The following is a 26,825-nucleotide window of genomic DNA, read 5'->3' on the forward strand; positions in this document are numbered from 1 at the left end:
ATGAAATTATTCAAGTGTGTAATGTGTGCCCACTTGCTGATATCAGCTGAAAAGATTCTATGGAAAATGCAAGTAGTGACTCGTTTTATTTCCTGCGGATGAAGTATGGAAAAACTTTTCAATTTCACAGAATTTGAGTAGACCAACCCTCGAAGTTTTCCGCTTTTATTCATCAATGCTACAGTAAAACTTGACAAATGAAAAATTGAGTCATTGACAAGTAAAAATTTTGATTTTAGTAATGGCGAATGCATTAATTCCTCCATTATTGAGGTAATAAGTAATTCTCCTCCAACCCTCTTGATTCGAATCATTGATCAAAACATGAAAGGAAATCCGAAATGGTTAAAAGGAGGGTATTGAGAAAAGTGATTAAAATACAAGGAAAGAAGTAAATCCACAAATTGTATTAAGGACACATCGGATTTCCTACCTTAAAAAAAAAATCCCTAAAATAATCTCAAAGTATCCAAAAGCAAAAGATCGTGTTTATTCCGTCTAATTCGAGACTGTTCAATGAAATTGACTATACTTGCACATGATATTTCGTGTTCAGGAAATGTTGTCAATAGAAAATTGGAAATATTTCGTCGAAATTCTCGGACGCAATCGATCATGTTCGTACTAAACACCAATCAAGACTCAGCAAAAGTCATCAATTTCCTTCCAATTTGCAGTCAATGCAAAGAACCGGCAAGCCCTGAATCAGCAGACATGTCCTTCCATTCTGTGATTGCGTAGCTGTCTCTTCCAATGTCGCACTCTCCTATTTTTATAAAAACATGACCCTGCGCAAAACAAACATTTTTAAGTCAATTTACACGAATATGTAGGTATATGCGCTTTCAATAAAAGGTAAACCCACATGAGGCACCAATGAAGGTGCCTGGATACAACTATTCGCACTCATTGGTCGTCCGTATTGCATCTCTAAGAAATGAAGGCACTCTTCATTGTGGAATCACTCGGAATCTTCATGTGCCACTCGATGAAAAGCCATTCGAAACCATACTTTATTTCAGGAGAAGAGGAGTAGGTTCATCGTGTTTTTCATATCCCTATTCGAGCGATGCACCATCGTATACAACCCGACAAAATTAAAATTATCAAGAGAATTAATATCTTTCAGTGTACGGCACTGATCACTTACCTTTTCGCCCCAGTTCAAACCCGAGCTGTCTCGTAAAACCCATTGCTCTGAAATCAAAAGTAGGATTCAAATCAAGACTTGCCTTAAAAGGTGACGCCCTAAAATTTATACAACATTCTCTTTCACTCTTTCCGACCCCCGCCTTTCCCCTCCATCACTTGCAGTATTTTCATTGATTTTTATATAGCTCCGAATTGCTGAATACCTTTTTATCAGCTGTGCTAAATTTTGAGGACGGTTTTTTTAAAATTAAATTACGTCCATGTTCCTTCAAAAAACCAATTGGACCACATTAAGCAATTCGGAACTATAAGTCTGGCTCATCTTTAAAAACACTTATGTGCATACGGAAACTAATGGTTCATAAGTTGTTTCTCAATTGAGCCAGAAATTATAGTTCCGAATTGCTTAATGTGGTTCAATTGTACTAAAGACGAAATCAATACGAAACTAGATTTGACCATTTTCAAAATTCAGTTGGTGGATTATTGAGGAGTCGCAAACTCGTGAAAGAGTCTCGCCAAAATATGGGCCACCTGACCACCTTTTACATTCTAAATACACATTAAGTATGAGAGCTAGGAACCAAATCAGATCTACGTTAGAAAAGGCATTTTCAAGCTAAAATCATCAAACAAATAAGAGTACTGTTGTGCTAAGCTCAACCCCTAATTTTCTCTTTCGAAATAGGAACGTATTCTTAGTCGCGAGTGAGCATAAATCGAATTTGTGATTATTTGACTCAGTGTATAGAATTTTAAAATAACGTCTACCCAAGGTGAACCAAATATTACCATTCTCAATGCCAACAAGGATCATAGAATGATACCGCATCGTTGAATTACTTTTGCAATATTTTGAATTGAAGAGCCCGCCTCGGTAGTGCTGAAATATGAAATCATCATACAAAAGAGTTACATGTCATCGGCTTAAAAATGTAAATCCTACAAAAATGAAAGTTAGTTAAGGTGGAAATATCATAGAAGTTTCTTCCAGATGTCTGGAAACTTCCGACTTAAACGTCATATCATGATATGAACTGTTTTGCCATTGAAGTCTAAACTTCCATAGTACCTTACGTCAGTTTAAGGTGTTTCCCTAAACAGGGTTTCAGAGTTTTAACTTTTAATTAAACCTCCTTAATTTAGTTGATCGAATCACAGAAGTTTAATGATGAAATCCTATGGACATGAGTCGCAGGAGTATCCTTTCTTAAAATCAGTGGCGTGGCTTGCTTTGCGATATATCGATTGTTATACCATTTAAACCTATGGAAAAGGATCGATTAACAGGGTGTCCGCAGCGAACACCTCAATAATCGATTCTTTACCATAGGTTTAAATGGCATAACAATCGATATATCGCAATTCACGCCACGCCACTGCTTAAAATGTGATTTTCTTTGAGATGCTTATGATTCGAAGTAATGCCATTTATTCTCTTTTTGAACGGCCTCCGGCGAAAATAATGAATTGACGGTTGAAAAATTATCATTATCTCTTCTAACTTTTAAAAGCAACTTATAACTGATAAACAAATTTTATAACTGATATACAAATTAGAAATACAGTTTTTCATTTTTTCATTATTATAGCATTATTTTATTTTGGAAATCCATTTTTCTGTAAATTTGTCGGGAGAGTTCTTTCCCTAGAAAGGGCCCTGCAGGAACGTTTAAAAATCATTTATGTATAGGTAACAACTATATTTTCCATTACGTAAAGAAATATTTAAAAATGGGTATTTTTAACAAAAATCCACTATTTTCGTTATTCAATCGTTATGCATCGGTTACGTATAGAGGTATTTATAAAACTTTTATCTTTTTGCTCTACTTTTGATGGACTTAGAGGACAAGGCGCACAAGTGCAGTTTTTGAAAAAATTGGGATATTAATGATTTCAAGTAGAACTAGTCTTAATGCATATTCTGTGAATAATAATTCGCTCCCAAATTCCAATTTTTAAGCATTTAAAAGTCGGTTTGAACTTTCTTATCGCCATAAGGATCCATGTAATTTCGAAAGTTCAAACACGTATTTCTCAAAATAGCAAAAACTGCACTCATGCGCCTTGTCCTCCAAGCCCCTCAATTCCTTTAGAATATAAAAATTGAACTCCGCAACTAGGGTTAGATGTCGAAATGTTAGATATATCTATATCTAACATATCTATATCTATTTATGTTATGTTGCTCCTTATTTCATGAAATAATATACCTGAAATTCTGCCGGAACGTGCATGTTCACGATGACCGGGGAATATTTCAAAGCTTCCATAATCTCTTCCTTACTGTGCTTTGTGTGAAACATTTTAACTTTGACAACGCTGCGAACGGCTTTTTCGTTGCAAGTTCCATTTTTCGCCGTATAAGGGTAGTCTTCCTCTTTGGCGATCCCTTTGACAGTCAGGTACGTGAGCGGGAATATAACATCCGCCCCGTTGCAGCCGTGGGCCCTTTTCACGCAATCCACTAGCTCTGTCCCCGAAATAATCAAAATGAAGTAAGCGTTATCAAAAATGCAAAGCATCGTTGCTCTAATAATGATAATGCCTCGATATTCTCAGAGCCGCGGCAATGTTGAATGAAGGGTGTTGCATTGAGATTGAGGAAATAGGTACGATTTATAAGACGCAGCCAGTAATAAAGCAATATTCAACGGTGAAACACGAGGAACGCATATCTCGTTGGCGATATTTCGGAGGCTCCCCAGTTAGACAAAAAGATTTTAAGACATGTTTAAAATATGAAATTCATATTTTCACAAAATATTTTTGGAGAGAACTTTTAAAAATATTCTACAATATGTAATGTTAACATCATTTTATTTTAAAATATTTTTCTTAAAAATTTTCAAAGTATTTCTTGAAACCTTTTTTAAAATGATTTCTGCATTAATTTAAAAATAATCTAGACATAAGCTCATAGGGTCTAGATGTGCCAAGACCCCTTCGTTTTTCGATTTGCGCGACCGAAGTTGCAAAATTTACCTCGATTTGATAACGACATATTTGCGTTTTTGACGCTGGACGAGTCATATGGTTGGGGGACCTCCCACCCTCTGATTTTCCGTTTCCCTCTCCACGTAAACCCATCCCTACCTGCTCACAACACGTGTCACCCTTCTACCCTAGCATGGGTCCTACGGCAGTTTCACTCATGTCGGGGGTCGGCTCATGTCTTCTTCCAAGAGAATTGGTGATTTATCTTCACCCTTTCGCACCGTTACATTTTCAAAAAGTGTTCTGATTTTCTTTTCCAGGAGTGTTATTTATTTTTCAAGGTTGTTTCTTTTTCTAAAAGTGGGTAATTTTTAGTTTCCTATTCTTTGTTTTTGAATTTATCATTTTGCCTCCAGGAAGTCCTCTAAGCACTGGTAGTAGCAAAATTTGGCTCGCGAAGCGAGCCAACAGTTACTCGCGGAGCGAGTAACTGGGGGTCCAGGGGGCTTGCCCCCGGCTAGCGGCGCAAGCGAGCGTAGCGAGCTGAAGCAGCTAGTTTCTATAATACTTCTAAAGAGTTACGAAAATATTTTCGAAATATTTTCAAAATATTCCCATTTTATTTTACTAAAGGAGAACAAAGTAACGCTTCTATTGCTTGAGACTCTCACAAGATGATTAACTCACAAGAAAGAAAAATCAAAAAAGTTCTTATGAAATGATGTTCAGCATTTTTTCATTTGTATACACGAAGTATAAAAGGAATTCTGCAATGTCGCGAACAGAGGTACGCGTTCCTGTAATACATATAGGTGAACCTTCGTTTTGTAACGGGGTGCTGTAGTAATATTGGTTGCCATTTCCAAAAAATAGTGTTGGTGCTTACCTCTGTTTTACTGAGTCACGTGACCTACGATCACTATTCTATATCAGGGCCGGATTAAGGGGTGGCCACATGGGCCGCGGCCCATGGCGGCAAATTTTGCAATTTTTTTTAAATACAGGTATAAAAAAATCGGATTCAGAAAAAAATTACAAACGAGAAAAGCATCTTTCGGTGACACAAAAGACAGCACTTTTAATTGGTCGAGTGAAGAGAGAAACCAAACACGCAATATGGCATGGAGCGACGCAGAGAGCAATGATGATGAGGACTTGAGATGAAAAGGAGAAGCCCTCAGCGCGGCGGTCGGCATGTAACACATATTAGCTCCTGCAAGACTGCATGAATACTTCACGCATTGCGTCAAACACAGTCCGGTCAGCAGCGGTCGACGTGAGACGCATAGCGCCTACACGACTGCACGAATACTTCACGCATTGCGTCAAAAACAGTGCGGTCATCGTGAAACGCATAGCGCCTAGTAGACTTCAAGAATACTTTACGCATTGCGCCAAACACAGTGCGGTCAGCGCGGCGCGGCGGCGGAGGTTAAAAGTATTAAATCACATTCATGTTTGTTCTTGCATAATTTTTACGTTCATGTCTTGCAAATGGAAGGCCTTGTTCACACAGAAATAGGTTTATGGAACTTAAAAAAAGGAACTCGCGCAAAGTTACGTGAACTTTTGTTAGTAATGTTGACAGGGCTTTCGCAAAAAATGTGTCCAACACGAGTAAACGCGTCTTACGCACCCGTCCCCTCCCCCTCCGGTACGTTCACTGGATGGTTTTCATTGATGTTTCAAAACGAATCAGAAGGGGGCGGCAAAATACAGGCTGCTCATGGGCGGCAAGTAGGTAAATCCGGCCCTGTTTTATATCTCTTTTCAAATGAATATTACCCAGAAATATGCACGACGATGATCGTGGCAATAATGTTAGCAATATTTTATTCAAATAGGTATTGCTTGATTGTAATTTATTACTGCGAATATTTCAAAGTCATATGTACAGCAGAATTCTCGAGAAAATTGTTTCATATCTTAAGATACGGTACTTAGGATACGGACAATATTGTTTGGATGTTGCAGGCAAATCTTTCTTGGCTACGACGTCCCTGGCAATCAAATAGCTTTTAGCAAATTAATCATTTTTACATTGGATCCTTTTATAAAGAGTCAGTCTGATCAGCTGATGTATACCTAGTACGGGGTATATAGTTCTATGAGATAAGCATTGCAGAATGGAAGGTTAAATAGCCTCGACGGAGGCTTTTTGCACTTGGAGCGTTTTTCTCACATTTCTTTGTTTCTTCGATATCCCAATGTTATGAAATCAATTCGAATACTGCAATTTCCTACAAAAGAATAATCGTGCATTTTTTGTCAAGAATTATGCTGATTTTTGTCTGTAATCGGATGAAACGAATCCGTGAAGTTTTCAGTTTTGCGAAGGGTTTTACAACGCTGGAATTAATATTACGTTTTTTTGTCGGCGGAACGACCATGTTTTTTAGATGCATCGTATTGCACATTAGGACTGCCTTACAAATTATGGTAAACATTTTTTACCTTGACCGACTGTAGTGCCTACTCGGTGGGAACAATTAGAGAATCAGAGGAGAATGAAAACAGCAAAGATCAGGAACCCCACGATCCCATCTTTTTTTATCTATGACAATACTCACGTTGTTTTGAGAATCTGACAATAGCCTTTTTTGCTCTCGATAGGACGATTTCCAAAGTGCCGGCAGTTGTAAAAGCCCAACAGGACCCGCACCATTGTGGTTCAAACTGTTGGATTGATAGTAAAAATAAGTAGAATTAACATTCAATTTAATTGAACTTAAAAGTTCAAGTTCCCAAGTAAGTAGTAGTAATCGCGACGAGTTGCGATCTGATAGGAGAATATCTCGCGATTTTATCGAAGTCGATGTATTGGTGTATTATGGGATAAAAAATTGCGATGCATTGCGATTTCATCGCATCAATCTGTAATAAAATGGCGATATAGCGCAATATTGTCGAACGAGAATATCGTGATAAATTGAGATAAAATTTCGATTTTATCGAACGCGATTTTAAAGAGATAAAATTGCGACAAGATCAAGGATAATTGCTCGGATGTTGATGATCCTGGCGACTTTATCGCCGAAAACTCGTAAAAAAATCCTAACTTAATTTCAAAATATCGCGATTTTTTTCGGTTGAAAAATGCCACTTGGGCTTAGTGCTTGAAATGAGTCCATAGATGAATTGCGGAATGATTCTCCGCTAAACTCTCCAGTGGCGTGGCGTGAATTGCGATATATCGATTGTTATGCCATTTAAACCTATGGAAAAGGATCGATAAACAGAGTGTTCGCAGCGAACGCCTTATAATAATCGATTTTTTACCACATGTTCAAATGGCACAACCATCGATATATCGCAATTCACGCCACGCCACTGAAACTCTCTCTGCGCATATTTTTCCTTGAGAGCTCATATCGAATGTAAACCAAGCTATAGCAAAAAAGAAAGGAGTAAAATTTTGTGGTTAAAAACGGAAGTTCTCGGATTGCGCGAACGTCCTGTCAGACCTGCAGGCTGATTATTGAAATTGACAGACAAAGCTATAGACAAAGAAGACAAAGAGGGTATGGAGCGATCCTATTGGTTAAAATGTGTGGTTCTCATAGACTAAAGGAGAAAATGATGGACTAACTGTCGGGTTTCTCGTGCGGGTTGCCGTTAGTTAGTCTATACCACCTACGGCCTTCGTCCATTGCAACCACCAGCTTCCACCAATAGGTTCCCCCTATATCCCTTTTGTCATCTTTGTCTATAGCTTTGTCAATCAATTTCAATAATCGGCCCGCTGAGGAGTCATTTAGTTTGAAATGCCTTCTACGAGTCCACTACGAGTCCACGCGCGATCGGCGAATGAGGCATGCGGCTGAATCATCAGAAATTGTAAAAAACCCTCGTTTCTCGGCCCAGAAAGCCATGAGAAATCGCAGGACCCTACGCAATCAATTTTACTTCCCAATCCACGTAAAATGAGTGTATTTTTCCCCGTCCAAAGTCGAGAAAAATCAACAGGGATTACACATGGAGCTAAATTTTTAAGTCAAAATTGAAAATTTTCGGATTGCGTTGAGAAAACGGTCCAAAACGCCCATTTCTTAGCTCAGATAGCCCTGAGGAGTTTTAGAACCTCATGAAGGACGAGTCCTTTCAATTCTTAAATGTAAGTTTTTTCAATTTTCCCTTCGATTCTTTGTACTCGGTATTAATGCGAAGCGATCTTCTTTATTTTTCATTTACCTTCAGGAGTAGTCCAAAAATTATACGACAAATTCGGCCAATTATAGGGGAAAGAATTAATAACAAGCTGATTTTTGGCATAGTGAGTCCTTATGCCCCCTGAGTCCCGCCAAAAAAGTCCTCATCGATATCGTGACGGCTTCAGGATTTTTCTTGGGGGGGGGGGGGGTTTAATTCAAGGGGGTCACAAGGACTCGCTATACCAAAAATCAGCTTGTTTTTAATTTTTTCCCTTAACTTTCGTGTAATTCCTGGACTAGAGTGACATTTCTTCTTTTTTTTTTGGTGATTTTAATATTTTAATTTTACTTGTTCACTTATAATGTCCTCATTTTTTTTATTCATGAATGAATAGCTCAACATTTTTCTGAGTATAATCAAAGTGAAAGAAGCATTAAAGATCGAATACGATTTCAATTAAATGCGAGTTAACGAACCTGGTCTTGTGGATCGGGGTAAAACTTGCTGTTCACCCAGTACATGTTATCGGAAGGTTTCGGATCGAGCTTCGGGCCGTCAAAATAACGAAACTCGGACGTGGACTCGTCATCGGAAACAGGATTCGCCTCCGCAGTGGAAATTTTCGTCTTCTTCTCAGAGGTTTCGTTTCCAGCCGGAGGGAATGACGCCGGTCTTTTTCGGGAGGGGCCCAAGCTGTTAAGATTGTAGGAGTCTCTCATTCGGGTGAAGTTGCTGAACGGCATCGTAACAGTTGGTGTTCGTCTCTGTCTCTGCAAGGGCCGCTCGCCTGGGGAATTCATGTACACTTGGGCGAATTCTGCCGCTGAGCATTCAAATTAAAAATAATGTATTTCAGGCAAATAATAAAAAATGGAGAAAGAATATCAAGGTAAGAAGACCAAAACTTCATGAAAACTCAGCTATCGACGGTGTAAGTCGGCAATCACATAACTCGGTTTGCGACGCCGTACGCTTCCTGTCATACTTTATTTTTTAAACTGAAAACTACTCAACGGCAGTTCTTTAAGACTGCCGTGATTTTTCTTCTCTTTGCGATGAAAATTCTGCATAAACTTCAAGGAATAATGTCAATTTGCTCTCCTTTAAAAAAAAAAATAACATAGAGGCGGAGATTTTCAGACACCGGAAACGAGATATGTGATTGCGGACTTACGCCGTCGTAATGCTATAACGTGCTGGAGAGAAGGTCGTATGATACAGCCTAATTCGGACGTTGCAAAATTTCTTTTAACAACCAGTTCTCTTCCAAGAAACTTATGAAGAATTTTGTCCGAAATTTTATCGGAACTGACTTAAGTCCTCACGGAAAAATATTCATAGCTTTCGCACTAATGAAAATGAGACTATTTTAATCGTAGTTACATAATCACGAAATATTATCCGAGGAAGTTTAAATGAAGGGTTTCCATCTAAAAAAAATTAATCACACTATTAGACTTGGCACAGCTTTTTCTATCTTCTCAGAACTGTGATTTTTTTTTATTTCAGAGTTGTGAAAGTCACCTTTCAATTGAAGTTCTGTGAGATTTGTTTAAAAATTCGTCTCTTTAGAAGGAATAAAGCGACAGTTAAAGGTATATTACTTTAAATCAGCGAGATAATTTCCATTTCCATGCAAACTGCAAGGATTTTTTTTTTTTTTTTTTTTTTTTTTTTTTTTTTATATGTACTTTCTAGAAATTCTTAAAAAGGTTACAGAAGACATCGAGCAAACTGCCTACTATCGTGACAAGGATAAATATCATATGAGTATTTGAATATTGATTTCCAAGTTTCTAAGAAGACTCGTTTTTTATTCAAGTAAATTTGACAACGTCTAAATTGTTATATGGCGTTTTTCCTAAGCGCTAAACAGTCTAATGTCAACATTGAATATTTGTACCTTTTTCATCATGTATGCTATTCCGTAGAACCGCAGTTCGCTGTATTTACTGAAAATGCCTTATGTCGTAATTTTCCTCGATAGAGCGATCAGATTTTTCTTCATTTCCAAGATTCGCAACATTGAATTCAAAAATACATAAAATCATAATCAAAGTCATAAAGAAGACGAGGGTAAAAGATGCCCTCAGTTCCGTGCCTAGGTCGAAGCCAAGGATGCAAAGGCGTCGACATCGATAGTAGCGCCTTAATGCAACTATACGTGCTCTAAGGTTGTCTTGGTTGCATGCTATAAATTGAAGGCGCTCAAGCTTCCCTGACGAGAAGCACTGGCAGCAAGGACTATAACGCAAGCTCGCGAGCGGCAAAATGCAAGCGAGTATCGAGTTGTTACCGTGGAAGCACAAGGTGAGTGGTCCATGTGTGTGCTTTTCCGAGAACATCTGAATAAATCTGATATACAAGTGGTTTCTATTAGCAGCAAAACAGACATAAACAGCTCGTCAGGGAGAACCGAACATTGGCCATAGAATAGCAGCAAACCAGAAACTCGTGCCATTCAATGGAGACAATTTTGTCTCAAAAAGGTAGCTGTAAAGCTATCTCTAACGTCAATTGTGCTCAAATAATCTTGTGCTATTAGGAAAATTGAGTCAAATTATAATTTGCATGAATAATGATGGTATGAGTGGAATGTATCCTTTCAACAGCTGACAGCAGTACCGCTGGCAAAGTTGAAATACGTTTTTCTTAAATTTCAGGTTTATCGATCCGCCTTTGAAATGATCTTACAACAGCGCCTGGATGCAAATATTCGAGCTCTCCGGTCGTCAGTGCTGCATATACCTACTAACAACTGACGGCGTTCTGACTTCTCTAACGCTCACATTATTTTAATGTTTTTGTGTGTTTTTTAAAACAAATGATGTTGACAGAATTTGGTTTAAGTATCTCATTCTCCGCCCCGCCTTTGGCGCTTTTCTGTCTGACCATATCACAAATATCGACAGAAAGAAACTACCTCGTTTGACTACCATTGCAGAGCGGGGAGCTATTAGATCGGCTTCTTATTGTTAGTAAAAAATTCATTCGTTCGATTTTTCTCTGTTCTTTAGCGAATATTTTCTGTAAATCAACAAAAATGTGAAGCTTTTTTCCCTTTTCCTTCGTTCTCGCAAAATAAATTATACAGTCGAAAATTTTCAAACTTCGCAATCGAAATCTGTGATTTAGTATTTTTGCCATCGATATGTATCTGAATTGAGTTACAAACACGACTCGCAAAAAATATAGGATCGCTATTATACTTAAAATGAAAGAAATCATTATTACCAGTCATATCCGTGTAAGGGCCGATGCCGAACTTGGTAGCTGTCTGGCCGGCCATCAAATCTGCGATTATTCTCAGATTCTCCTTGAAGACGGAAAATCGCATCATTTTCTCTGCAAACGAGGTGTAACTTTTGGCATACTCCACCATGTACCGCTCAAAGTCTTTCAACAACGATATCGTTTTCTTGGCCTTGAAACATTATACGTCGCATTATATTATTGACGAATTCTGGAAGGAAGCTTTAGTTCTCGCTAAATGAATACGTAAAAATTAAATCTTCGTATATTTAATACTCATGCCAAACGACTTCTCATGACTTTCCTTTTGAAATTTTGCTCCTTGTTGCACAGCAAAGGTCCTGCCTTTTACATTTTTTGACAAACTTTGTACTTCACCCTTTTTCGTGTGTACTTTTAAAATAAAACAGAGGAACATCCAACAAATTATTCGCTCTAATTATTTAGTAATTTTAACCCTTAGATGCCCAAGCCGGATCAAATTAACCCGAGACTTGCTAAAAACGCGTACCCCGCAGGTTGTACGGGGCCAGTACATACGACCTTTAGATAATGGTCTACAAGTATGTACCCCCACACAAAAAAAATCGAGTGTCAACACAGCCAAAGATAGGCGATTAACTTTTCTGCCGAATCTGACAACACAGCGGAGCGTTGCAAGTTCACGCCTCGCGCCCTCGCCCCTTCAATTTTGTAGATGCAACACGGACCTCCATCAAGCACGAATAGTTGTATCTCTGCGCCGTAATGAACGCGCAACCTTTCCTCTGCTCGATTTTCATGTTGTGTTGGCTCCGTTTGTGTTATTTGTACTGGTGCTTCAAGAACTACGTGAGCAACACAGACGAAGACAGGAAAGACGTGATCGAGCCTCCTTTTTTGAACGATTCTGCAAAACCTGAGCGACAACTCATTACATGTTTGAAGCAACTGCTCATACCTTGAGAACTCAAATTTAAAACACGAGATGTCAAGAGCTCTTGGAATAGGAGTATTTTCTATAGAATAGCGACTGGAATTATCTAAAATTAACTTATACATCATTTTCGTGCACCCCGACAGAAAAATACTAACTAAAAATCTGCATCTTAGTTGGTATCGAAACTTAAAAACTGTATCAAACCACCCCCCTTCCCCTTGGAATTTTTCTCCTTGGTACACTCGAGGTAATTTTTAAAAATTTTCTTTTTTTAAAAAGGATTAGTTTATTTTCTTGGCGGTTTGTTATCGTTTTTATTATATTTTATTGTATTGTATTCAAGAATTATTTTAATACTCACACTCAGACCAAAAGTCAGACTTCCTTCCGCAGTTCCGATGAGTAACGCTCCGAAAAATATCTTTTAAAAAAAATTAAAAAATAAACATTTAATAAACAATTGACAGAAAAATATATTTAGAAAATGAAGTTTTCAGATAAGCGTCTATATTGGGGGTCTTTCAATATTAGGTGACAATTTTTCCTATGGTGAATCTTGCAACCCGAAAAAATTCCACGCCAGTGAACTATGTTTTGCAACAAGGAACCACTGTTCTTGACTTATTTTAGAAACAACACATCGACGGTTAAATTGCAGGAACCCAAATCTCGTCAGTGGTCGTTTTAAATCTCCGTTCCCATTTTATTTTATCAAAGGAAAACAGAGCAACGCTATTTCTAAAAAATTTTCATAGATTTATCTTCACATGGAAAAGAAAAATCAGAGAAGTTTTTAAGGAATAACGTTGAGTATTTTTCAATTTTAAAAATAAATTGGGACAGAAAGTTTGCGACGACGCAAATCGAGTTACGCGTTCCTACGGTCACACCGTCTGTCTATATAGGTACGTCATCAGTTTCCCCAACAAGGGACCCAAGGACGTGCTTTTATGAATGAGCCAGAAATACTGGCACTCCATTCTGCCGTGGTAAGGGAGAACGCCGCATGAACATTCGAGAGTTGCCAAATTTCCTTTAAAAATGTTTGTTTTCGAGGAAAGTTATGAACATTTTTCCTTGAAATTTTCAGAAACTTTAGGTGAACTTGCAAACAACATTACCTGAAAAATTGGACGAAAAATATTCATAAGTTTACTAGGAAATCCGTGTTTTAGAAATGAAAATTTGGCAACGCTTGAAGGTTCATACGGCGTTTTTCCTTAGCACGGCAGCATTGCAGGGTGTAGTCCAAGTAGATTGTAGAGCGTATTTTTATATTTGTTGGCGGTCTCCCTTCTTTTTTAGTGCTACCTTTCACGTTTCTTTGGCAAACCTGCGCAAATAAAGTTACGGCTAGTTACGCCTAAAAACACGACTGTAGGTGTTTCATTGTATGAACTTTCAAAGAAGTTTCCTTGTTTTATTGCATCAAAAGTCCACACTAAGAGTTCACTATCTTTTTTACGGAATACTGGATAGATAAATAAATTGATAAATAATGAGCTAGTAGATAAAAACAAAACTTAGCTCGGAGACGAACATTACTAAACTATACCGAAAAATTCAATATCTATTGCAATAAATTTGTGGACTTGAAGTCGGACAACTTTGTACTTACACTCTTGGTAAAAACCGATTTTTTAGACGCGAGAAAAGTAGGGGTACTTACAAGAAATGTTTTCAGCATGAAGAGGCTCTCCTCGCTGCTCAACTTATCTCCGCAAAGATGAACCATATCTTGAGGGCTTCAAATTTTTGAAAAATACTTTTGCACGTAAACGAAACCTTCAACTATCCGTCCAACCCCCATATTTGCAAATGAACTGGAATTAACTGCGACTGCTGCCGCAGCAGTCATGGATATAAACTAAAATTTTCCCCCAAATTCCGACGTATACACATGATCAATGTAAACTGCTGGAGGCGCAAATACTAACCTTGATTCTATGTGACATGATCCGTAAATGATTTTTCGGGGAATTTTACTCTTCCTTTTTTTTGTCATAAAATCACCTGAATCAACTTCAAACCTGTGTTTGTGATATTTTGTGATAGGTATATATAGATGGGTGAGAAAAATCATACGATTCACTAGTACCTATTTGGCGTCATGTGCTTACCTATGAGTACGTAATGACGCTAATTAATTTCTGTATTAGTCGACGGACTGGACGGGTTAACCGAAATGACCCGAACTACCTACATCGTAGGTACCTAGCTAGTATAATTTGGATTCATGCGAATCGCCGTTTACTCATTAATAAACAGTCAGTAACATAAGGGTTCCTTTTAAGTTGTTTTTATGTTTTTACCGAACTAATTTTTTCCCCCGTTTGAGATTGAGAGGACATGGGACGAGAAGCAAAAGTGTAAAAGAGAATGAAAAAGAAGGAGATAAGCGAAAGGAGAAGAAAACACGAAAAGAAGAAGCAAAGAGAAAGATAAAAAGGAGAAAAATACCTATTTCCAGAGATTTTTTTTTAAGAAAAAGAAGGAGAAGAAAAGACACAGACGTGGAAAAAAGAGAAAGAGACCGAATAAAAGAGAAAGGAGAGGGCGGAGGAAAGAGAAAGGAGAAATGAGAAAGAAAGAAGAAGGCTAAGAGAAGAGGAAGGAAAGAGAAAGAGAGAATGAAAAGGGAAGAAGATAAGGAAAGAGAAAGACGAAAAGAGGGGGAAGATATTAGAGAGAATAAGTAGAATAAAGGGGTCATAGAAAAATTATTGTACACGCTTACCCATGGCTTTTTTTATCATACGGGGAAAGATTACGTCACCTTCCGGCCAAAGCATCACAAGCGACATGCAACGTTTAATAATATCCGCCACCATTTTATTTTTTTACAGAGGAATTGTTCAACGAAGCTGTTCAAAAATTTCACTGATTTTTTTTTTGTGCTGCCGATGAAAGTCAGTGAAATTATCAAAATGTCTCAACCAAAAATTTTTCTGTAAAAAAGTATTACCTATCAGGCCGGAGGTGGCTACCGCTATCCATGGAAATGGCGGCGGAAATTTTGAAACGTCACATGGCGCCAGGGCCGGATTTGGAAAGGAGAGTCCCTCGGTGCGCCGGTCAGCATGAAACACATTTTTGCGCCTACAAGACTCCATGAATACTTCACGCATTGCGTCAAACGTAGTGCGGTCATGCAGCAGCGGTTAGCGTGAAGCTCGTAGTGCCTACAAGACTGCATGAATACTTCACGCATTGCGTCAAAAACAGTGGGGTCGGCGTGAAACGCATACCGCCTACAAGACCATAAGGATACTTCACGCATTGCGCCAAACACAGTGTGGTTGGCGCGGTGACGGAAATTAAAATAATTAAACCACATTCATGTTTAATCTTTCATAATTTTTTCGTTCTTTCCCTAGAAATGAAAGGCCTCGTCCACACGGAGAGAGGTTTACGGAACTTAATTTTCATGCAAAGTTCCGTGAACTTTTGTCAGTGTTGACAGGGTTTTCACAAAAAATGTACCCAACACGAGTAAACGCGTCTTATGCACCCCTCCTCCTCCGGAACGTTCACTTGATGGTTTATATCGATGTTTTAAAATGAACGAAAAGGGGCGGCACATGGGCGGCAATTACGTAAATCCGGCCCTGCATGGCGCTTGTGATACCTACTTTGGCTGGCTGGAAGCTGACGATTACATTAACATCAAATCGGCCCGCCTTCAATTTTTAGTGTAGACAATACAAGTCCCCCGTAACCTAGTCGGATAGTAGTATGAAGCCTTGCGATATTTTGTTGTTTCCACGATTGTTCGTGTTTATTCGGTTAAAATTAGTTTGTAATTGTTAATCGCGTTCAATTATTATCTTAATCCCGGTACTCGAATTTTTAATTTATCGCCCCGCGCCAACTTTTCACAGGAACGCGAAAGTAGAGTCGTGAGAGTCCTGTCCTGTGGGGACGATAACTGGGAAAAAGCCTGCAAGTTTCATTCTTGCGATTCGAACTTGGGACAAATCCCATGAAAACGCCCTCTGTGGAGACAAGGCCTTACTCTAGAGTACTTACCTACGTCCTTAGGGAGAGTACGGACAAGTAGAAATATGGAAAATAGCAGAAAACCTTTAAAAAAGAAAAATTTCACTGCCAATCTTCAGATTCCATTATCAAGCTGTAGGTATGAAGCCAAAATGGCCAAGAATGGTCATAAATCAGCGTTATTCCGCAAAAATGAGTGAAATTTTTGTAATGTTACCATGTCCGCTCTCTTCCGATACTCTTACGTCTTGTCTCCACGGGACTTTCCACAGGATTTTTCCAAAGTTCGAATCGCAGGAGTGAAACTTCTGGGCTTTTTTCCCGTAAAACAAAGCAGCAAAATTTTTTCATTCTCCTGTTTAGGTTAATTACACTCTAATTCACAGGAAATCGATAAGCCCAGCGTGCATGGAGGCTATTTCCATTTTAATCTTCCGTCACATTCTTGCGGCGCAATGATACACCTATTTGAACTCTCCGGAATGCGTGAGGTATCAAGCCGCAATTGAAGGCGTTTTCAAAACAGCCAACTTCTGATACTCGGATTATCGTTTTGCATAGTTCATATTATTTTGTTTTATTCCGTACCACTTTTTTATTTTTAATCCTCGTATGAAAACCACCCATTTGCTAAATACAATTCTAGCTGGAGCGCACTTCAGCTATGCATTCACGACTACTAAAATGTCAAAGGAAATCGACAAGCTCAGCGTGCATGGAGGCTACTTCCATTTTAATATTCCGTCACATTCTAACGGCGCAATGATACCACTATTTGAACTCTCCGGAATGCGTAAGGTATCACGCCGCAATTGAAGGCGTTTTCAAAACAGCCAAGTTCCGATACCCGGATTATCCTTTTGCAAAGTTCCTATTATATGTTTAATTTTCTACCATTTGTTTGTTTTCAACCATCCTATAAAAATTATCTTATTGCTAGATACAATTCTAGCTGAAGCACTTTTAAGCTATGCATTCATGACTGCAAAAATGTCAAAGGAGATCGACAAGGCCAGCGTGCATGGAGGCTATTTCAATATATCCCATGATTCTGATCTTTGGACAATCGACACACCACCCGCTCCTCCGCTCCCCATCGTTCTTTACTTTCTCTCCCCCTTTTTCTCATCCTTCATGATGGGAAGGGGGGGGGGGGGGTGACTGGGGTAGTTCGCGTTAGGGATGGTCGAATATTTAGATATTCGTCATCGGCATCGAGATAATCGCATCACATTCGAAAATTCGCTCCCGAAGTATTCGAAATCGCAAATTCGAATAATCGCATTCAAAAGTGTCGAAAGTGTCATTTTTTCTCTCACGGTTAATAAAAAATCAAAAATCGAAGCAATAATCGAAAATATTCGAATATTCGCATCCGCACTATTCGCAATCGCAAGATTCGAATTCTCAAATATTCGCAATAATCGCATTTGAAAAGTTTCGAATATTCGAATTCGATATTCGTCCATCCTTAGTCCGCGGAAATTGCGGAGGGATGAGGGAGCCTTCAGGTTCAGAGAACAGACTATTTGAACTGCATTTTGCAATTTGGAGCTGTAAATTCTGGCTCATCTGAAAAAACACGTATGTGTATAGGGAAACTAATGACGCATACGTTGTTTCTACACTGGGCCGGAATTTATAGTTCCAAATTGCAAAATGCAGTCCATTTGTTCCAAAATAGGAATTATTACATACATTACTACAATTATTATCGACCAAAAATCTTCGGGGAGGGGGAACTAGAGTCCCTGGGAACAATCCAAGACAAACAACATAAACCGTAAACCGTGCCTTATCACATTTTTTTAAGGTTATGTGCGTGTAATTCACTTCACTGTGGTAGTGTTTGAGTGTTTGATCGGTATTTATTTTACATTACATGCAATGTTTTAAATTTCAGTTTGGTTAAAGATTCACATCGGTCTTTTCTCATGATTTCCGGTCTCCGTTATGGGCATCAGCAGGAGAACCCTGAACAAATTGTATGACATTGGTCACAAGACAACGGTCTCCTGTTTGATGGTCCTGAGTGCATATGGTATTTTTGAAATTTGCCGTTCAATAAGAAACTTAAGAAGAGTTGTAGAACAGCTCAAGCAAGAGCAATTGGCAATCGAGAATTTGCAGAACAGTCAAGCCTTAGCAGCCAACCCTGCCGCCACTGGAGCACAAGAATTTGATTCGTCTTGAAGCGCTTGAAGCTGTTGTTTGTTCTGTAAGTGTAACCTCCAGTTTCACTCTCCAAAAGAGCGTGTATAGTTGTTCGTGCGTGATGCTTTCCTTATTTTTTGTTACATTTCTCACCCGATTGGTCACCTATCTCACCTATCATTTGCGGATTTTGTAATACTTGGGTATTTCATATATAGATTAGGGTAGGTGGTTAGGTGAAGGCATTCTAAGATCATTGGTAGTGCACCTCTCAGACCCGCAGAATGACTGATTAAGTAGTATGACATTTCACTCTATCAAATTGAGGTATTGCATTCTCTCATGTTGGATTCAATGTCTCATTTGTGAAAGGCTATGACGATAATATACCTTGTCTGAATACTTACTAGGCTGCATTAAAGCTTGCATTAGATAACAATGGGAAAACTGCAGAAGTGTGCGTCTTGATTTTTAACAGTTATGAGTCAGCTACATAAATGTGTTATGGAAGAAGTCTTCCATCTGCCACCAAGAGATAATTCTAAATAAAAAAAAATGAGAAGTTACCTTAAACCATGGAACCTTTTGAACGGTGGAACCGTAGCTTTTTTCGTGTTCTACAGACTTACGGTGATGCATCAAGCTCTCTTATGTGGTCAAACTAGCATGCGTTATATTGCATTAAGTAGGTGAATTTTTAGCCAACAGAAGGACACTAGCTCCTGCCCAGGGGCTTTTGTTCTCCTTTTAGCTAAAAATTCAAAATCTGCTGATATTTTTGATCAAATCGATGCGATACGTTGCATGCCAGTTCGACCACATCAGAATAGCTTGACGAATCATCTTATTTGCTGAAATGCGTGTTTCATTCTGACGCTTTTTTTTTATTCCTGAGTGTTCAAACGCCTTCACCAACTTTTTTCATCGAATGATTTCAACCTTTTTCATGATTTTGTCTCCTCTTTCATTCTTTATATTTCAATTACAAAGGCATTGAATAAATTGAAATCTTATGCAAAGAGAGTCTAAAACAGTTTGCGAGACTTTGTTTATTCGGGTTAGGTCCCTCTCTGGGCAAGCCTGACTGCTGGCCACCAAGAAAAACTGCCCGCATACTCGTCGGAGTTGAAAAAGCGTGTTATGAACTACACAGATTGCGAGCTAAGATGTGGATTTCATACCTTTTATGTGTCTAACGTGATTTTTGAGCGACTTTATCTATACAAAGTGTTTTGAGTACAGTGATGGCTGTATCTTTTGCATACAACAGTAATTCGTTAACATCCACCACTGTTTTAAAAACCCGAGTTTTTGCATAAATGGGTATCTTTGACTATTTTAGGTGTTACTGCGACTTTTGCCCCCTGTACAATGTGGGTAAAAATTTTCTCAGGTACGAAATATCTGATCTTAACTTGTGTATTTTAAGTTTCTATAATGGTCTCCATTCTTTTCTTGAACGAATTTCTGAGGCTATATTCCGGTTTTTCAGCTTATATTACATGAATATTGATGTATTAAATGTTTTAAATTACTTTAAAAATTACTAATTATTTGATTTTCCCTGGAAGTGGGAACAATCCAGACTGTTCCCCCGACGGAAAAGCTTTTTTCCCGGAGAAATCGAACCTTTCAGAAAACAGGAGTTGTATATAATATATAAGTACTAATGTATATAATAATGTTTGTAATAAGGATGAATGTATCACACATTGGAGACATTTTTAAAATGTATTTGTAATGTATCTAGAAGATTCAAGCAAGAAAAGAACGTTTCTGCTGCTCTTAATATAATCGAAATTTATTTTTGGCTATTGGCATGCTATTGTTAGATTATAAATGTATGATCTTTATCTCACTCAATAGTTAGAATATTTATCTGACCCTATTTTTCAAATATTTTTTTCAGACTAATAAATCAATAACTCTTGGTGGTTTTGCTAGTCTGACAAAATGAGGCACGTCAAGTTTATAGCAAGAACTGTCCTGGTACAGAACAATGACCCAGAAGCTGCATTTCGGATGGTCAATCGCATTTTGGGAGCAGAAGGGCTTTTAGATCAATATCGCAGAACTCGATACTTCGAGCAGCCCACGTATATGAGACGTAGAATCAATTACGAAAGATGCAAGGGCGTCTACAATGAAGATATGGATAGGAAAATTAAGTTCGTCATGCGAACAAACAGAGAAGACCCATATCCTGGTTGTCATTGATCTTTGTTCACTTACTTAGTCTTTTGGGGATCTTAACATATTTTCTTTACTGTAATTTTCTTTGTTGTGTTTAGGTTTTAATAAAAGCATAAAAGTCTTGAAAAAATTTAAATAAGTATTTTTTTAATGAATCTAACAAGTCTAGGTTTGTAATCGAACAAATTATTTTTATATTCACCTCACATAAGTAATGCCAAATTTTTTAAAGTAGGTTCTGGATTAATCGATTAAAATGGATTTACTTTTGGAAGCAATTATTACTGAATTGCAGACTGCTTCCTGAAAGAATATCCATTTCTTTGAAGGCAAGATAGGTTGATAATTCTGTAAGTATGATAGAAATCCAGATTACTCAGTGCTTATGTGACGACGACACAATTTGGTACACCAAGAGCCATTTTTCTTTTCTTTTTTTTGGGGACCTTAAAAAAAAGACAGGTTTACACCTTTGATCTTCCTTGAAAAAAAGGACTTCTAGTTTTAATTGTACTTCTGGGCAAGAATAAATCCTAGCTTTCCGTTGTAAGTTATATTAAAAAATGAGTGTTGCAAATATCAACCTAAAATTGGATTGCATTTTGCAAAAAAAAACCAAGAGCATTCCAATGTTGCTAGAACTGTGCAACTTAAATTGTTAGCGATAGAATTACTGAAGTCACATCAAAAATTAAATTTACAAAGGTAATTTTCGTCTTGAATTTATAGGTTATCGGGAGTAAACATAAAATCTGTTTCGCTGATCAGTTTATGTTTGCAAGGTGAAACATGTTTCACCATCATAGCGACACTGGAATGCTCTTTGTTCCTTTTTGCAGAATGCAATCCAACTTTTCCGACGAGTGTATACCATTTGGTAGTATGTAAAAAGTAATGCCTCCTCAGCAAGTGAATCCTATGAGACAAACTCTGGATCTGAAATAATGGATTCGAAAATTAATACTTTTCTGAACAGTTCTTTTTCTTTTCTAGTCAGAAAATGCATAACTTCAACAAATGATGATTCCAAATGTAAGGAGATTAATAAATAAATATTAAACTTGAATTATAAAAATAAAAAAACAACACATTTAATACAAATTCAAAAACAATCACAGTCAAATGACTTCAGAAATTAATTATTTCAGTGGTGTTACTTAGAAAAGGTAGGCTAAGATACAAGAAAAACTTTTAACTGGCCACCTTGTCGATCATATTATTTGGGGGGGGGGGGGGGCAGATGAATGGTGAGAGCAGAAAGTATAGGAAATCAATAGCTGCAAACGGCCACGGGCCGTCAGCTGGAAGCCAGGCCTGAGGGTTTTCTACATTGAACTTTTCAAGGAAAATGACAGTATTAACCTTTCCAAAATGCAAAGAGCAAGCACTTAAAACCTCAGTATTTGTAATCAGAAATGTTCTTAAAACAGCCCTTTTAAAAGAAGAATCTGACAAATTCCTTCCAAACAGGGAAAAGGAGCAAGTTCTGCAGAACCCTCTTGCAGGAGGCATCCCCTTCACCCCCCCATTGCAGGCTAGTCTGGAGTGAACTCACCAGAGTGATTCCTGAAACCAGTGTGCCATGCTGAAGAAAATAAATTTTAATTTCAGTATGTATTTAGTTTCCCACATCAAAGAATCGCACAAAATTCTGTGCAGTAACAATGATCCACCATCTTTTTAAAGAGAAAAGAAAATTTGCAACTTCACAAATCGAGATACAGAGTTTCACTATTAAAATGGGAATTTGCTCGAAAACACTCAATTACCTTGCAAATCCTCCTTTAATGGCACAAAATTTAATAGGGGCTAACTAATGTACCTTAAACATTAACTCTTATAGTAAATCATACAGCAGTAATGATAAACATCACAGAAATTAAAAGGTAAATATTTAGCAATGCAGAGCTCATTCTCTACTAGAAATTCATTGAAGGTAAGTGGACGATTTCTTCACCTAATGCATCTCCTCTTGAGGGGATATTTGTTGAAAGCACTTTCCAAAGCTCAGTCACTGGAAACAAAAGAATAAAATTACGTTATTTCTTCAAGAGACAAAACAACTTTCCACCAGATTTTTTGCTAGAATTTGTCACTATCATTGGAGCAGGAAATGAAAGTTGCACTGAAAACAACTCCATTCCTCATTGCTTTACTGGAATCAAATAGGTAATTGTGCATCAAAATTACATCAGACCAAAACTCAGAGTGTTTGACTTCTCATTACAGGCCTTCATCTTCCTGAAAAATTATTACTTGCTTTTAAAGATACCTTCCTGTTAAGAAAAAAATCAGCATTATTTGTTAATATTTTTGCCGAAACCATCTGAAAATGTTCAGAGCTGATTTTCGCGAAGCATCATGGAGTGTCAGACCCATTCTCTCTTTCATCACTCCCTCAGTATGTTGGACCAGACTTTATCCCTCTCTTTGGAGCATGACAGTCCAGGGCCCATTAAAACTCGGTTTTACAATTTTAATAAATGTAAAATTATTTCTTTTTCCCAGTAAAAATACTATTTATTATGCACTTCATGCTTACTTCTTGGAATAAAATTAAGAAAAATATTAGAACTCGGTTTTACAATTTTAATAAATGTAAAATTATTTCTTTTTCCCAGTAAAAATACTATTTATTATGCACTTCATGCTTACTTCTTGGAATAAAATTAAGAAAAATGGCCATTAGGAAATAATTTTTTCATTTTATAGTTGAATCAGCCACACTCTGAAGAAATATCTTAAATTAAATAAAATACTCGAGGAAAAATTCAATGCCTCTTGCAAACTTTTGACTGTTCCACCATCAAAGTCAAATTTTAAATGAATTACACTCTTCCAAACCAAACAGCTCATACCAAAAGCATAAGCCCTTGTGTTCTGATCATCATTCAACTTTTAATTTGACATTGTGAGGCTTTTTATTGGATGTAGTGATCCAGCACTAAGAATGAGTTAGATTTACAACAAGTCACGATAATAATAATCAATGACGGCTAACCCAGTGTCATGCCACAGCAGCTGGAACTGAAAGTCTGAAGGAGCAAATAATTCCAGGAGGAATACTAAAGGTATGTGCGCATGTTAAGATCGTTAATTTGTTCAAATCTTTCATGCAGGGGAAAAATCCAAAGATTCTCTCCCCAAACACCTTTAACTTCTCTTACACGCCCAAAATAAAGAGAGCAATAATGAAAAGAAAAGGAGAACTTACATGGACCTGCATATTTAATAGAAGTTGTGTCGATAGAAGTGTCGACGCAGGTTGTCAGCAGCCAATGGGTTTGGATGAAATATTTTTCGAATTCAACAACATCCTGTTTTTCAAGGCTTCCATTGACCTGTTCTTTCCAGAGCTCTCGTAGACGTTCACACAAAGACAGGTACTAAAAAATCGAAAAGGTACATGATCAGTGGGGCGCTGATAATTGATATGAAATGTAATGAATCCTAATTAAAAAATCTGGCAGCACGATGGCACCACTAGTTTTACAGACTCAATCCTGATCTGGCGAAAAGCTCTCTAGGTAGGAACGAGCGATACATGACCATGGGAAAGTCCACCCTCATAATAGGTCAGATTCTCTTCAAAGAATAAGAACTGACTGGAACAAAGTTGCAACTTAATATCAAGAATTTCACTGATCACACAAATGGTTTCTGCCATAAAAGATCATTTGGAAGCCAGTATAGCCTCAGTTTCTCACTGGATTAATAGTAGATTTCAGACAAAAACAGAATCACTGGATTACTTCTTGTAAAATTGTATATGAAATTTTCTTGCTAAATAACAAATTTTTGAAAATTGCATTTTTCAAGCATGTTCAAAGCCCACTCATAAAAAAAGAAAACTTAAATATTGAAATATACTGAAAAAAATCTATGAACAAGGTCAAAAGATCATGATAATATAACATTACACATATCATATAATTTTCTGGACTGTAACGACGAAAATGAGATACCGCATCATCGGAATTACAGTTTGATACTCAATTTAATGCACAATCAGTGCACAATAAAAACAACACTATCTCTTCATATTAAGAAGGTGAATTTTAATTATTACCGGTAAAAGGCCCTTCTCTAGAACCTCTTCTTCAATCAAGCAATGACTAGTCAACTTCCTCAAGTATGACTTATGAGCTGTAACAGGGGATACAATTCACAAATCATTATAAATCCGTGGCATAAAAGATTGAATGGTTTATTTTTTTTGTTCCTATCAAAAATCCTAATACTCTACACTAAAAGCCAAAAAGCTTGAAGCGGAAGATTTGCCAGTTATTTTTATAGGAAACAAACATTAATTTCGAAAACGAAAAAAAAAACCTTAAGAAACTTGCTAGTTAACTCTCCATTTTACTTGTACTTCGGAGTAAACTTACAGACTTACCCACTTAATTTACAGTGTTTTGCAGAAAGAAGGACTTTAACAGTTTTTACAGCACACATCAATTTCAGGATGATTTTACTTAATAAATATGTATTCAGTACATCCAAACCCTACAAGACAATTTTCCCATCTACTTATTGACTGTCGGCTTAGTTGCGTGCTTTAATAAGTCTAATTTTGCTTCATAAATGTGGCACAAATTCCTTTGAGTGAAAATCAATAGCGTAGGAAACATTAAAGATAAGAAATTCGAATAATTTTCTTTCCTTTTCCATATGATTCCCCCTTTTCGGTAAAAGAAAATAATTTTAGTCACAAAGAGGTAAAATGCAGTGAAATTTCCAAAAAATTCACACGTTTTTTTCTATACTTAAAAATCAAAAATTCCTATTAAAGCAAGTTATAAATACTACTATGAAAAGGAAAATTTTCTATTGCTAATTTAGGAAAATAAAAAAAAATTATCAACATTAACCGTTCGCAAGCATATACTCGAAAAAAAAATAACAATTCCCTCCAGATTCTCTCTTCCTTCAAAGAGCCAAAATAATGTTTTATAGATTCACCTTTGATAACTGCATCCAAAGTGGGAGCATCAATTATATCATTCTTGACAGTCTCGAAAACATCTCCTGAGATTTGACGAATGAAGTAGTTGTGAATATGCGAGACAGAGTTCAAGAGGAAGAACCGCAGATAAAATAGACGACGAGTCACTGGATCTGATACTGTTTTACTTAAATCTGTGAAGTAAATAAAAACACTCTGAATAGGGAAAGAGTTTAAGGTAACAAAAAAGAAATACACTCAATGAAATTTACTGTGTTCTACAGCATTGATAATGCTAAAACTGTTGCTGCTTTCCTGAACTGTTGATATCAAAAGAGTGACGAACAGAATGACAGTAACACAATATTAGGACCTACAGTAAGTTTTTAGGGATGATGACCTCTCACAGATTGATTGTTCTGACATTATATCTAAAATAAAAGGAGACAGCGCTATAATCAGGGACTTGCATGTGACCAAAGGCTGCAAAAATATGTAACTCAGTTGCAGGTTTTTAAGATCTCTGCTCCTGCTTCATTTTTTATAGGGAGACCAAACCATTACAATGACTTGAAAGTTTCATAAAATATTCCTCGTATAGAGAAAAACTACCAAAGTTCTCAAGAAATGACATTTGGCAGTTGACATTGACAGTTTTTCGTTTGGAAAATAAAGTATGATGGGAAGTTGGTAACGCTGCAAACCAAGATACACATTGCTGCAGTTTCACCATTCATTGGTCCAAAGGAACTCCTTAATAAAATTTACAATTGAAATTTTTAACTCCAAGCGCTAATCCACCTCAACAAAAAGTATGCCTAAGAGCTTTGCACATTCAATTCAGAATGGTAATTAATGCTAATTTTAGGTTACTTCAATTATAGTTTATCAGGATTTTACGAACTAAATCAGTTCTAGAGCCACACCAGTAGCAACATCATACAAACTTTATTGATAAACTCTGAGGCTGTATTTACAAACCTTTAAGTTGAAGCTGTTGTAATGACCACTTAGCCCATTCAATTTTTGCTAAAAACTTAAATACAAAATTGTAAGAATTTACAGCTTCCTCGGTGATGACTATGTTCACGGGAGACTCGACCTGCGAGCAGTCATAGA

General features: G+C 37.3%; 3 protein-coding genes across 3 annotated transcripts in view; 1 reads left to right on the forward strand and 2 right to left on the reverse strand.

Moving 5' to 3' along the window:
- Positions 1–138: 138 nt before the first annotated feature.
- LOC109042399 (cathepsin L 2) lies at positions 139–14,354 on the reverse strand. The gene is made up of 9 exons (XM_019059101.2): positions 14,085–14,354; positions 12,777–12,836; positions 11,479–11,668; positions 8,721–9,067; positions 6,663–6,768; positions 3,369–3,628; positions 1,945–2,035; positions 1,151–1,197; positions 139–788 (listed from the first exon to the last, which is right to left on the reverse strand). The coding sequence occupies exons 1-9, from the start codon at positions 14,148–14,150 to the stop codon at positions 678–680; spliced, it is 1,278 nt and encodes a 425-aa protein (XP_018914646.2). The 5' UTR covers positions 14,151–14,354; the 3' UTR covers positions 139–677.
- Positions 14,355–18,220: 3,866 nt separating this feature from the next.
- On the forward strand, positions 18,221–20,900 carry mRpS21 (mitochondrial ribosomal protein S21). The gene is made up of 2 exons (XM_072300037.1): positions 18,221–18,632; positions 20,478–20,900. Exon 2 carries the CDS (start codon positions 20,522–20,524, stop codon positions 20,783–20,785), a length of 264 nt encoding a protein of 87 aa, XP_072156138.1. The 5' UTR covers positions 18,221–18,632; positions 20,478–20,521; the 3' UTR covers positions 20,786–20,900.
- Positions 20,901–21,831: 931 nt separating this feature from the next.
- Grip128 (gamma-tubulin complex component 5) overlaps positions 21,832–26,825 on the reverse strand; it is a 39,577-nt gene continuing 34,583 nt past the window's right edge. Inside the window, exons 13-17 of the mRNA XM_019059237.2 lie at positions 26,688–26,808; positions 25,724–25,900; positions 24,831–24,907; positions 23,976–24,147; positions 21,832–22,775 (exon numbers count right to left, since the gene is read on the reverse strand). Of these exons, the coding sequence (XP_018914782.2) occupies positions 22,681–22,775; positions 23,976–24,147; positions 24,831–24,907; positions 25,724–25,900; positions 26,688–26,808 (642 nt within the window). The 3' untranslated portion in view covers positions 21,832–22,680. The remainder of the gene's footprint in view (positions 22,776–23,975; positions 24,148–24,830; positions 24,908–25,723; positions 25,901–26,687; positions 26,809–26,825) is intronic.

This window comes from Bemisia tabaci, chromosome 4 (genome assembly GCF_918797505.1).
Source record: "Bemisia tabaci chromosome 4, PGI_BMITA_v3".
Lineage (NCBI taxonomy): Eukaryota > Metazoa > Arthropoda > Insecta > Hemiptera > Aleyrodidae > Bemisia > Bemisia tabaci.